The sequence below is a fragment of the Panulirus ornatus genome, chromosome 55 (genome assembly GCF_036320965.1).
Source record: "Panulirus ornatus isolate Po-2019 chromosome 55, ASM3632096v1, whole genome shotgun sequence".
Taxonomy (NCBI): domain Eukaryota; kingdom Metazoa; phylum Arthropoda; class Malacostraca; order Decapoda; family Palinuridae; genus Panulirus; species Panulirus ornatus.
The window spans coordinates 17,489,747-17,504,112 of record NC_092278.1 but is presented as its reverse complement, the minus strand read 5'-3'; the positions used below and the strand labels follow the sequence as shown (position 1 = coordinate 17,504,112).

The 14,366-nt window shown below is 47.3% G+C and overlaps 1 protein-coding gene across 6 annotated transcripts in view; it reads left to right on the top strand.

Moving 5' to 3' along the window:
• LOC139765482 (uncharacterized) overlaps nucleotides 1–14,366 on the top strand; it is an 843,718-nt gene that overhangs the window by 245,193 nt on the left and 584,159 nt on the right. Inside the window, exon 2 of one of the 6 annotated variants that reach the window (XM_071692903.1) lies at nucleotides 7,909–8,168. The exons of 3 other annotated variants lie outside the window; for them this stretch is intronic. In XM_071692903.1, coding sequence (XP_071549004.1) covers nucleotides 8,092–8,168 — 77 coding nt within the window. In that variant the 5' untranslated portion in view covers nucleotides 7,909–8,091. Of the gene's footprint in view, nucleotides 1–7,816; nucleotides 8,169–14,366 lie in introns of all 6 variants that reach the window. 2 more of the 6 variants (XM_071692904.1, XM_071692905.1) reach the window with 2 other exon arrangements.

Below are 14,366 nucleotides of genomic sequence, written 5' to 3'. Positions count from 1 at the left end.
AGAGGACGCTGAAGAAGACAGTATCGGTTGGTGAAACCGAAGGCTGGAAAACCGCTGTTAGGAAAGGGTTAGGGGCTGTGTATGAAGCAAGTAGAAGGGTTGCAGGTTGGCGCTGGGAGAATCCTTTAACGTCCCAGTGAAATATATGAAGTGAAACATGTAAGTAAGTGACAAGATTAGGAGATGACCATTTGTCGTTGGTAGATTAAGGCTAGTAGGCCACAGGTACGACTGGCGCCTCAGCCTCTACGGAAATGTTGATTATATGAAGTATGAAGTGGTTAGGAGAGTAGTGTGGACAAACGCTAGAAATTTCGTCTTAGATGGTGAAAAAAAAAAAAAGATTCATCTTTTCCGAGAAAGATCTTAAACAGATCTAGCAAGATATGGCAGATCGCCTTCACTGCTAATGATGAAATGCTTAAGACTTTTGAGATTGTATCCATTTCTTTTTTTCGCGGGAAATGAATGAGTCTGCAACGGTGTAAAGAAAAAAAGGAAATCCTTAAACTGATGTTATGAATCTGTAATGTCTGCTGTCGTAATTACCTCCCCACTTGGCTCTGACAAAGAGCCTTTGTACCTTTGCGTAATCCTTTTGCGCCTCCGTTCACAGGATGAGCAAGGGGTGCGTGCACACACAGTGATTAAATCAGCCACTGTTAGCGGTAGAATTGATATTGCATTCAGTGTGATGTATAGGCAGAGGGGTGTGTGGGAGGGGAGGGCTCAAAATATTTTTCTCCTCTTCATATCTGGATAGGACCATAGCCCCTTAAGGCACCGTCACATTGAATTCGTTATTCGTAGTGCTTTGTGCCGCCTCTTGTTTATTTAGGAACGTTACCAGTCTGTATTGTTGTCTCTCTGGCTCTCTCGTCTCCTGTTTTTTTTTGAGGAGAGAAGGGATGAGAGAGGCGGGGCGGCCGGGTGCTGGGGGAAGACATTCCTCCGCTACCGTGTGTGGCAAGAACCGCGGGAGCCGCTAACCTTCCACTCGACGGAAGTTTCTGTGTGTGTGTATGTGTGTGTGTGTGTGTGTGTGTGTGTGTGTGTGTGTGTGTGTCTTTTTTTTGGGGAGTGTTGACAGATTTTCCCACAGCAGGAAACTCTCTCGTCGACGCCCTCATAGTCCCACCCCTTGGGCACGAAGGTACGATCCTTGAGCACGGCCGTGCGTTTTTTTCCCATCTCTTGAGCGTTACGGTACGCAAGACGATTACGTTTCTTGAGCACGACAAATACGACGCTTAAGCGATACGATCCGATTTTCGAACATGGCGGTGCGACACTTGAGCACGACGTAACGACCCCTGAGCACGACGCTACGATCCCTAGAGCGCAGTGAGACGACCCTTGAACACGGCGGTACGACCCACATTTACGACGTTACGATCCTTGGGTACGGTGACCTTGCCTTTGACCTGACGTGACCTGACCCAGGGGTCGCATTGCTGTGCTCGAGGGTCGTACCCTCGTACCCAAAAGGGTATATCAGGAAGGTCTATATGTGCGTCTGTAACTTGGATCATCACTGATTTAATCTTGGCCGACGACATTATTCCCTAATAACCCTCATTAGTGACCCTGGAATAATCTGTATGGATTTATTGATGTCATTACCTTCATTTGAGTGGTTCATTGCGTTGGTTTACCTCTGATGTATTTTTACTGCAGACTCAATAGATTCCTCGTGTATATTAGACGATAAGGTATGTTTTTTTTCTTTCCCTCAAAGACTAATTAATGATGTCAGGATCAGCTCATGAAGGTCTGTGAGAAGGCAGAGCTGAAACAGCTTTTAAGCCTGTTGTTTCGAACATCAGTTGATGTTTTTGTAAGCATGTGGATTTTCAACGATAAACTTGCCTCATGATTCCCGGGTTCATATCCACAACAGCTGCGCACAGATCGGGTTCTGTATTATGCAAATTTGTGCAGAACGGCCTGGTTGAAATCCTAATTGAATAAAAAACGTTTTCTCTTTCATTTATGGCCATTGTTTAGTTTGGTCCTTAAATGAATGTAATTCCCAAAGCCGTAGAGCGAGAATTTTGTTCTCGCTGATTACGTTACGAGTGTGTATGCTTGCTGAATTAGGTCAGATAAGTTATTCAGTCAAAAAGATCCACACACACACACACACACACACACACACACACACACACACACACACACTCGGGTAAAGAAGAAAGTCGTTATCGTATTGTAACGATCGAAGTTAGAAGTTGTATTGTTAGCTAGTTGCCTAACTCTAGTCATTATAACTGGGAAAAGATGCACTTAATTCAGTTAAGTAGATACTTATAAAACTATCTGGTCATGTAAGTAGGATGCGGTATCCATTGCAAGGATGAAGCAGGAGTGATTTACGTGTACCATACGATGGTTTCAGTGGTTCTTCTACCACCACAGCTGGGTCTGGGACCTTCGCCTGACCTTACGTATACCTAACAATGGTTTCAGAGGTCTATCTCCATCACGCAAAGTTCATCCCTGCATCTGTGGTGGTCACTGACAAGACATTTTCATAGAAGTTGATACGAATCTTGAGCTTAGGCTGGTCATGGATGCTGTCCTTCAGATCATAGAACTTCGAGTTATTTATTAGTTAGTGTCCTAAAACGAACTCCAGATTAAGGTTAAAGTCTTCAAAAAGTGTGGAGGTAACGCTCTGGGGTCGGTGTCGGAGGAATTTCTCCTCTCGCTGCTCAGTTGGTTCAGTATTTTGTCCCCTACTGGACAACAGAAGAGGCCTGGGCATCGAGTGTTGAACAGCGGAACTATGACAGATCAACTGTCACGAACGCCATAATTGCTCGTGTTGATATTAGTTCTTTCAACTCGCGTCTCTAATGAAAACATTGGGGAAAAAAAATCGTGGCACTTTATTCACAACTTTCTCTCTGGTAGATGTGAGTTCACATTAATGTAATAGTATATGGTCGAGGGATACACCATCGCACACTAGGTCGTATGCTGTGAAGTGTCAAAAGCGTAGCGTATCCGTCGCTCTTATGACGAATTTCCCGGTGGTTTTCATCGTAGGAGCGTTGGTGGAAGGTTATGGGTAGATCGTGAGCGTAGCCGAAATAAAAAAGAAAGAAACCTTCACTCACGTAGTTGTCTGTGGGACACCCAAGCTTGTAAATAGTTTGGCTTATATTAACGGATCATGGTCGGTGCTGCCCCCTTGCGCAACGTCATTACAGCGAGAGATACGATCAGACAACGCATTTCCTCCTCCTCCTCCTCCTCCTCCTTCTCCTCCCCAACCCCACACCCACCTGATCGTAACTCTGATAAGGTATTGAGTCAATGCCTGGGTATGACAGAGCTACGTGTGTCGTTCAAGAACACTGAATCGTGCGCGGGGGAAAAGTGCCTTAAGATGATAGTGTTCAGATGTTATGTTGCGAATTTATTGAACTACTGTATCTGATCCATCATTATATATGGCATTCTGCTCTGTTGTTAGAGTGATGATAGTGTTAAGAGACTAGGAATACAGGGGTGTCAGACTGCAGTCTTGAGTTCTTCGGTCCACACCAACTGTTGTCCTCTGTGTGTGTGTGTGTGTGTGTATGGCACGGTTATAGTTGATTAAGAATGAAGTGCTCAATGGCATATTTGACTTCATCCACGTTTTCTTAGGGGTTAGGTAGAGAGGGGGCAGCAGCAGAACTTATGCTACTTCATCAGTGCTTGCAAGAATATTCATTCGCGTATTCTTAGCCTTGAATGAAGTAGATCTCCCTCACGTGCTTGAAGACTTCTTTCACGTATTCACTGGTCACAGGTCGTCCTGAATGTGGGCTAAACCAAGTCTCTCTTGCCCACCCATCGTACACAAAGGAATAAATCGGGCAAGTAATACCCCCATCTGACCCTCAGAAAGCCAAGTTCTCCAAGTGTGCGTTGGACCGTCAAGACATCTCGGGGACGTGACTCATGTTCCGTTTATACCGGGAGAAAAATTCATTCGTCCCCATGTTTGCTGTGACGTTCGTGGAATGAAAACGGTACTTAACATCACCAGTGGACACTTCGCGAGTTATTGACGCAGCTCCTCTCTCTCCCCCCCTTTGAATAGACACACCTGACTGGCAACATACGTCGAGCAGGGAACCTGTCTGCGTGGAAGAGGATGGGATTATCTGTTGGCAGATTATTCGTACCTTCTTCAACCTCTCGTCAACAGCACCACCCACCTCTCGTACCTTCTCGCAGGTCGTCAAAATTCCTTCACACCGAGGAAGATGGATGTCCTTCTCCCGTCGTTCGTTTAAAGCCAGTTCTCCACTTGTGTAAGATTTTGCAGTTTTATCGCAGTACGGGAAGTTAGAACTGACCTTCGGGAAATGAGGAGGGGAGGAGAAGGGAAGAAATGTCTCCGTACTCGGTATGAGAGACGTTGTCAAGCCGTGGATTGAAAGAGAAAACGGGAATTGTCATTCTTTAAAGTTGTCATGTTAATGACGATGGTAATTCCAGGCAGGTTACGAGTCTCAGTAGTGGTAATGTACTCACGGAGACAGTCAGTCGGGGCGGTTGGACTCCCCAGTGGAGGGCGGAGGAGGGGGACTTGGCTTTAGCCCGGCCTGTCGTCTTGTGGCGAAATGAAAATTACCCGCATGAAAAGAAAATTTCCCCGGCTTTGAAGCGAAGATCTCGGGAGAGTTTTTGGAGCTTTACAGTTGCTGGAGTAATTCAGGGTTCTGCTGCTGGAAGTCTGCCTTGCATCGGGGGTGGGGAGAGGGAGGGAAGAGGAATCCCTTTTTTTTCTTTCTTTCTTTCTCTCTTTTTTTTTTTATTTAGGTCTGGGGACCCGGAAGGATGGCTTGGATCACGGGACCGTGGGCCGTAGTAGAGGTCCATGAGATGTTGCATCATCGAACTGCTGGGTTTTAAAAAAGCTTCGAGACAAAACGAGGCATCACAGACTTCTGTATGAGATCCCTCGCGTCCGGGGAGATCGGCGAAAGCTACCTTCCTTTTTCCCGGTCGGGTTTATAGTATCAGACTTTCTTGTCATTCATTGTCTCGACTCTAGATGATTTCGGTGTCACTTCACTAATGCCTGTGTCGCCCAGTCGATTGTATCACACTTACCCGGGCCCTGTGGAATGCAATTTATACGCTCACATTGAAATGTTTTAACATGGGTAAACCCAGATAACTGTTGGAGTATTGGATTACGGAGGGGGTTGATGCGTTGTGTGTGTGTGTGGAGCCTTTCCAGGATATGTGTGCTGCATGGTTCATGTTGTATGGTTAAGTTTGATTGGTTTGTGGTTTGTTTTGCGTCTGTCGGGCCCTATGTGTGCTGAGGAGTAATTGGGAGTCTGCGATGTCTTTAAGTATGGTTGGTTTGTATGGTGTGTGATGGGTGGTGCACGGGAGTGTATGAGAAGGACCTGATTGTCCATGACGGGGTTATCTGCTGGAGTGACTAATTATCTTGATACCCCCCTATCTTACTAGTCAAAGAGATAAGATAGTGAAGCAAAAGGCGCCTCCCCCACCCACCACTCCTTACGGCATTAAAAGTCAGTTGGAAAAAAAGATATGAAGGAGCAGACGTCATGTAGTGCATATAACGTATATTGCCATGGAAACTTCATTGGAAAGCATGGATTGGATATTATGCCTTCAAGTACTGCTGCTGCGGTAAACTCTGGGTAGAACCTGAAACCTGGAAGGAGGAAATATTTTTCTATTAGTTTAGATATTTCCTTAAATTGGGTTATGTAATGATGATTGCCATCATTATAGAATTTTATGTAAGGGTTTTGATAGTCCTTGCATTGACAGCTTCCATGGGCTGTGTACTCTGGAAGTGGAAGGGGATGTGTGTCTGTATGATTGGTGTGAGGTAGCTTGTGTATGGTGCATGTCGGCTGCAGTGTATGTAATGTGTGTATTTTTTGATGTCCTGGGAATGTAAGTGAGGTTTGGCATGAATTATGTATGTCTTGTAGGTTTATGTGTGGCGTGCGGTGTTACGCGTGTCTGAGGCGTATTTACGGTGTCGTGGATACAAAATGCGTATGGTGTCGCCCCCCGTAGTAGCTTATGGTGTCCTTCCTTGGGTACGTGTGATGCGTACGGCAAGCGGAGGTGATGGTGACGATGGCTGGTTGGGTGAGTGGAGGGAGAGGAGGGGACAGCAGCACTCAGTAACTTCGTCTTGCAGCTGAGCACCAGCAAGATAAACCCGGGTTACTACACGGAGAAGCTCTCAATATGATCGATACGGCGGGGCACTGCCACCGGGCCTCATGTCGGGGACTTGTAGCCCAGGAGGGAAGGGGGGATGGGTCCATCTGTTGCCGGGAGAGGATTTGGTTCACACATGGAGGGGCCTCCTTTGTTGCTGGGAGGGGTATGTGGAGGGAGCCTCCTTTGTTGCTGGGAGGGGTATGTGGAGGGAGCCTCCTTTGTTGCTGGGAGGGGTACGTGGAGGGAGCCTCCTTTGTTGCTGGGAGGGGTATGTGGAGGGAGCCTCCTTTGTTGCTGGGAGGGGTATGTGGAGGGAGCCTCCTTTGTTGCTGGGAGAGGTATGTGGAGGGAGCCTCCTTTGTTGCTGGGAGGGGTATGTGGAGGGAGCCTCCTTTGCTGCCGGGATGGGTATGTAGGGGGGCTCTTCTGTTGCTGGGAGGGGTGGTATGTGGAGGCCCTCTTTTGTTACTGGGAGGATATGTTAAGGCCCCCTTCTGTTGCTGGGAGGGGTATATTACGGGCCCCTTTCTGTTGCAAGGAGTGGTATGTGAAGGCCTTTGCGTTTGCTAGAAGGGGTTTGGGAGTGTGAGGGTTGACGGAGGGTCTGCGGAAGGGGGGAAGGAGGTTAGAACAGTGGCAGACTTATTGTGGTTGTGATGGATCACGGTGGAGGCAAGTTGGGTGATGGTGGAGTTTGTGGTGGGTTAGAACAGTGGCAGAGTTCTTGTGGTTGTGATGGATCACGGTGGAGGCAAGTTGGGTGATGGTGGAGGTTGTGGTGGGTTAGAACAGTGGCAGAGTTCTTGTGGTTGTGATGGATCACGGTGGAGGCATGTTGGGTGATGGTGGAGGTTGTGGTGGGTGGCTTTGTGGTGCTGGAGGATTCCCTTGTGATAGTGTGGGAGGCGGTAATGTGTGGGGTCGAGTGCGCTAAACCCTCTGATGGATAGTGGTTGACTTTCTGATAGGTAAGGATATGCTTCTGATGGGTAGAGGCGACCGTTCTAATGGGTACCTATGAGAAGGTATGGACTCTGATGGTCGGGGATGGACATGCTGATTGGTATGATGGGCATTGTGATGGAAAGAAAGGGACATTCTGATAGGCAAGGATGGAGGGGGATGGACACTCTGATGGGTCGTGGTGAACAAGTTTGATGGGCAGTGTTAGAAACTTTGGAGATTCTGAATGGGAGGCAATTTGATAGATGTTTTCTTTTAAGTACCACTTACACTTATAAATGACCAATCTCAAATTGATTACGTGTATTGATGCTAGCTGAAAACTGAATGTATGCAACTTTGCGGTCGAAGCATATTAAAAAGATTCTATGATTCCTTGATGTGGGTGATAGATAGATAGAAAGATAGATAGATAGATAGATAGATAGATAGATAGATAGATAGATAGATAGATAGATAGATTGATAGATCATCTAGAAAGGGTTCAGGGAAAATGTTATCATTCCTGTAGTGTCACTGAAGGAGCTTCTGTCCGTTGAATGAAGAAAGTTTCTGTTACGTGAAGGAAAGCTTTCGTTCTCGAACGGTGAAATTTATGTCCCTGAGTGAAGTAGGATTTGTCCGCTCAGAGCTGCTTGACCACCATCTTACAGCCCACGAAACACGAGTACGTGAGCAACCATTGTGTTCTGACTCGTACTAGTTCCATGTGTTGTTTTGTAGCGAGTGGTGAGTGTGATGGGAGGCCCGTCGGAAAGTTAGAATCATTTAGGTGGCCGTTCGAGAAGGGTCTCGGACCACGGAGGAGACTGTGCGAGCTCGCAAGGACCTTCTTTAATCTTTGCCGATGTAGGGAGTGAGCGATAGAGAAATGTAAACACAGCGGGCTACAGAAGACGAGCCAGGATGGAGCGGATGTACGCCAGGATCAGTCGGCCTACCACAGAATGCTGCGATCTGCTACGGTGTATGTCCACCAAGAGGTAAGTGGCACACACACACACACACACACACACACACACACACACACACACACACACACACACACACACACACACACACACACACACACACACACACACACACACACACATATCTCTCCCCCACTTCAATACCGAGGGTTTTTCACACCAGACCTTCCCTCATCCTAATGTACAGCATTCGTCTCCATCACGATATTCGTTACAGTGACACCTGTTGCCAACGGCAGCGACCGCACAGCACCAATCCCGGCCCTTCATCAAGCCAGTATCTCCCAAGGACACCGTCCCATAACTCCCAGCATCCCAGCACCGCCATCCCACTTTGACTCCTCATCCGAATGCCTCCACAGCAATCGGTAAATCACAGCCATTAACAACGTTACTACCCAGCAGTGTAGAACGGTACCACGATCACACTAACGCTATAACCATCATCGCCAACACCAACACCACCACCAGCGCCAACACCAACACCACCACCAACACCACCAGCGCCAACACCAACACCACCACCACACCAACACCAGTACCATCACATGACCGCTGTCACCACCACGCCAACACACGTACCACCAGCGCCATTCCTGCAACTCAAATACCACGATTTATTTGCGATTCAGAAATACCAAAAGAAAAAAAGAATTATTCCTCTTATTAATCCCAGACGATGAATGCCTTCACTCGTATTCAAAGTTCGGGAATATCGAGATGAGTCGAGGGAAAGAGACTTTTGCGGCTCGGGGTCCTCATTGACCTGTTCTCTGACGCGGGTCTCTCCGTGGCTCGATCTCTGGCACTTGAGTTATCGATAGACCGGTCTCTGACACGGGCTTATCGCCGGCCCGGTCTCTAGCACGGGGGGGTCATCAGCGTGGCCATATTTTTGGCACCGGGTGCTTAATGACCCGTTTCTGGCACGTTGTCAGCGACCCGGTCTCATAACACAGGGTTCTTAATGGTCCGGTGTCTGGCACGTGGTTATCAGCGGCCCGGTTTCTGGGACCGGGGTTTCTTAATGGGCCGGTTTCTGACGCAGTGGTATCAGAATCCCGGTCTCTTCCTCATGGTAGGTTTTCTCCATTTTTTTTTAACGAACTCTTCAGCAGACACATTTTTTTTTTCTGATATTTTTTCTTTTATCGACACAAAAAAAATTTCATGTGAGTTCATTTCAAAATAATTTCACTTGTAGTTTGAGAAATTTCACACAAAAAAAAAGTTATGTTTTTTTTCCATCAGATTTTCAGATTTTTCAGATCTCTGTAGATCCGACTGATTGATAGCTGGTAACGTCAAAAGGCCACCTATTTCAAACTTTCAAATTTTTTTTTTAAGTTTTGCAGTCATTTCAAACACATTAGACCGCATCGGGGTTTTCCGTATTTTGTCTCGATGAAGTTCGCCTTAGGGAAGAAATTTGTACAAATTCTGAGGTAAGTGACGAGGTAAGATGAGAGGGTGGTAAGGTGAAGTGGTACAGTAATTAAGTGTTGCGATAAGGTAACCAAGTGTTTAAGGTTAGGCTCTGTAAGTGTGTGTTAAGGTAATTAGATGTTGAGTGTTGAGATGAGGTGATTATGTGTTGAAATGAGGCGATTTAGTGTTAAGGTGAAGGTAGTTAAGTGTTAAGGCAAGTGATCGTTTCGAGTTCAGCTATTTTGATACCTTGATAGCAGGCGGCGCTGTTACATAGACTGCTGCTACATGGGAGACAGATAGAGATGTGACATAGTCTTAAAGGGAACGAGAGAGGCAGAATTTTGAGGAGAAATGGAAGGGAAGGAAGAGTTGAATACCTGATGAAGTCTTCTGGGGGGATCTTGATCAAGTCTTGGAGGGGCTTCTACCCTCACAGCCCGAGCTGGGTACAAGTCGTTGGGTTGGGTCGTCGGTCGACCAAGCTGTTGGAAGCAGCAGCCCGCAAGCCCATATGTAGTCTCCACACCCCTGGCTGGTCTTGGTTCACTTTGTCAGTACTTGACCAGGGCACTTCTCTAACGTGAACCCGAGGTAAATGAAAGAAGAATGAAATTAAGGAAATGAAGAGGGGAAGGGGACAGGAAGAGTGACTTTACCGAAGGCAAGAGAGAGAGAGAGAGAGAGAGAGAGAGAGAGAGAGAGAGAGAGAGAGAGAGAGAGAGAGAGAGAGAGAGAGAGATTACGTGGATGAGGTATAAAAGATATGAATCGCCGGAGGTAAGATGAAAAGAAGAAAAAAAGACTCCCTTTTGATATACGAGACAAAGAGCGCTGGATCCCCCCCCCCCCCGAAGTGGAAGTGGCTGGTGAAGGGTAATGAGTAAGGCTGAGATGGTTGGTCCCATGCTCGGGACAGGGAACTGGGATGTCCCTGTTATAAGATGGTACCTGCAGGGGGGGATGAAGTCAGTACGCAACGTCGAGATGGATGATAACATCATGTACACAGAGAGACCTTACGATCTTTGAGGACGACGGTACGACCCTTGAGCACGACGGTACGATCCTTGAGCACGACGGTACGATCCTTGAGCACGACGGTACGATCCTTGAGCACGACGGTACGATCCTTGAGCTCGACGATACGACCTTTGGGCACGATGGCCTTAAGGGCAAGTCCAAGAGGGTCCGATATCATCATACCCAAGTATTTGTACCTTCGTGCCCTAAGGGTTAGTGCCGTCGTGCTCAAGATCGTACCGTCGTGCTCAAGGATCGTACCATGGTGCTCAAGGATCGTACCATCGTGCTCAAGGATCGTACCGCCGTGCTCAAGGATCGTACCATCGTGCTCAAGGATCGTACCGCCGTGCTCAAGGATCGTACCATCGTGCTCAAGGACTGTACCACCGTGCTCAAGGGATCGTACCGTCATGCACAAAAGGTTTTGAGATCTAGTAACTACCCATGGCAAGGGAGAGATGATGGGTGTATCCACCTTCCTGGTCCATGGACTCCATCGGGGAACAAACCACATAATTACACCCCCCAAGCGAACCTCTCCTCTCTGTAAACTTACCACCCACCACACCCGAATGTGGTCTCGTCTGCTGGTGAAGTCAAGCTTAGGAGAGTTCCTCCTCCTCCTCCTCCTCCTCCTCCTTCTCCTCCTCCTCCTCCTCCTCCTCCTCCTCTCCCTTCTTTCCCTTCTTCCTTCCTTCCTTCCCTGCATGTACGTCGTGAGCCAAGAACCACATTTTCAGGGTCGTTCGCGAGGTTAGTAATGGCTTCTTCCGTGAACTGCCTGCCTGCTTGTGTGTGTGTGTGTGTGTGTGTGTGTGTGTGTGTGTGTGTCTTAGCCAGCACCAGTTTTAGCCAAAGATTGAGGGTTCCCACCTCTTTTACCTTTTTAACGTCGGAGTCTCCAGAGGTAAGTGGTGGCGTTGGCTCGCCAAAATAATGTTTCCGCCCGGGTTTGAGAGGATACTGCTGCCTTGACACGGCTGGTTCTATCCTAACTTCCAACGGGGGGAACGTCTGTCCATGATATATAGCTTGATTGTGACACGTTGACCGTATTTGCGCATGGCGTCTTCGGATATTTGACAGACATGACACTCCAGACGTCAGTTTGATATGGCACAACGTGTTTACGACACGACACGAATCTTTACAGACATGACGGATCGCTACCGTTTTCAGAAATGATGACACGAATATGCGTGCCAATTAGGCACGCCACGAATATTTGCTCTCACGACACCGTATTACTAATGCGAAGCAGATGGCACGGGATATCAGACTATTATTCTGAAGAGTGGATGGTTAACTCATGTTTATCACAAGGTCAGAGCACTGGGAAGGTGTAGCCCACAGTGAGGTCACGACACTGGAAGGGTCACAGCACTGGCAACATCTATATGACCAATAGGAAGGTCACATCTCTCAGGGAGGGTTGTAGCTTGTAGTAAGGTCGCGACACTGGAGAGTCTGACTTGTACAAGCTCGAGAAGGGGTTCGTGTGAGGGTGTGAGCCCCTTAACGCGTGATGCCGGGGTCCAAACCCGAGCATCGCATACAGTTGACAAGGTCAGTGACAGTAAGAGTGAGACTGGGGGTATCGCACGGGCCCAGTATGTACTGTATGAGAGAGAGAGAGAGAGAGAGAGAGAGAGAGAGAGAGAGAGAGAGAGAGAGAGAGAGAGAAATATGTTGATGTGCTGTTTTAAAGTAGATTTTTCTTTAAAAGTTCCATCAACCGGTATGATTATTTTTTGATAAAAAAATGGAAATAAAGGGGGAAAATAGAGTATCGCCGGTGATGAAAGATACGTATTGTAACCCCCCCCCTTTTTTTTTTTTTTAATTTGTAGGGTTTTATTAGCCAGACGTGATTACAGTGGAGCGAACTGATCCGGGTGTTGCTGTAATAAAGTGCTGTACATCATAATTGTATTTATGGCTATTGTATTTTTATATTCAATTGGCAGGAATATCACTGGTAATAGAATTCCATCGTTTGTATTTATTTTTTTTCATTTTTTTTTTTCCTTTTTTTGTCCGAGGCGAATATTGTTGTGAGGAGTGGCGTCCTCCCTTCTCTTATTCACAGTGTTCGTGTGTGTGTGTGTGTGTGTGTGTGTGTGTGTGTGTGTGTGTGTGTGTGTGTGTGTGTGTGTTTATTTTGTTTGTGTGGATGACTTTCGGCTTCGTTTTCAGTGTTATGTTGATTACGGAAATGGGGTTTTTTTCTTAATCTATGATTTTACGTTGTGAAAAGGGATGGGTTTTCGGAAATGCTCGATTATCTAGTTTCTTATTTCGTTACTTTAGTTAATCAGCTTTTAACCGCGATAGATGGGGGGATTGGGGTAGACTGCGTCCGTAATGAACAAGGGAAATGTAGACCTGTGTGCGTAATTAACCTGGGAAATGTAGAGTGTGTGCGTGATTAACCAGGCAAATGTAGAGTGTGTGCGTAATTAACCAGGGAAATCTAGAGTGTGTGCGTAATTAACCAGGGAATTGTAGTGTGTGTGTGTGTGTGTGTGTGTGTGTGTGTGTGTGTGTAATTAACCGGGGAAATGTAGACCTGTGTGCGTAAAATAATTAGCCATACCGGCGCACGGACACCTCGACCTGGTAGATAAGTCACCCAGGACTCTACGACTGGTAGGGTAGTGAGCAGCATGTCCTTGACTTAGGCCTTAGAAAGTGGGGGAAACAAGATTTTCTCTCGAAATAGATTCTGAGCTGAGGTTGCCAGTGTGTGTGTGTGTGTGTGTGTGTGTGTCTGTGTGTGTGTGTGTACTGTGGGTGAGTGTCATATGGGTGGTTTAGGTTTGTTGTAAGTGGGACATAGAAACACCAGGCAGTCAGTGGCACAACCTCTCGCCTCTTCATCCACACCGCCACTACCAACCCCTTCCCTCCCTCACTACTTAATCCTCACCATCACACCTCCATCACTACCTCTACGTAATCCTCACCAGCACACCTCCATCACTAACTCTAGATCACCATCTGCCTTCAACCTTCCATTCTTCACCGTCGGTCGCACAGTAGCACTTCCTTCTTTCTCTACCACCGCCAGCCATGCACTCACCAGCTCTCTATCCATCACGGCTCAGCAGCAACCCTTCCTCGTCATTATCACCGTCAGGCGGCCCAGGAGACCATCACGGCATCAGGATGAGGGGCATTTACGGGAGGAGGGTGTATACCGCGTCTGCCGAGGGTGAGGGCGAGTGTGGGAGTAGGGCGATTGCCACGCCTGCGTATGATAATGCTGTGTATGGTAAGAGGCCGTGTGCCCTGGGTGAGGGCGAGTGTGGGAGTTGGCGTGTGACACGCCTGCCCGTGGTGAGGACTTGTGTGGGAAGAGGGCGTGTGTCATCTATGTGGCCGCGCCTCTAGACTTACTCTGTTACGGTTATGAATTTTGCACCCAGTCCCTTCTCTTTATACACATTCTTTGTCTGTCTGCTCGCAGAGAAGGGGAGAGAAGCCTGTTGATAGATGAAAGGAGAAATGAGAATGAATTAAGAATTTGCTCCTGGGGTACGAAGTTAACATCACACACACACACACACACACACACACACACACAGAGAGAGAGAGAGAGAGAGAGAGAGAGAGAGAGAGAGAGAGAGAGAGAGAGAGAGAGAGGATAATGCCTGTGAATATAGAGTATGGGGAGAGTGAATGAACTGAGGGGATGAAGAAAATATTCTATCAATACTGTGAATGGAATTGAAATATTATTCGGGGAGGAGGAGG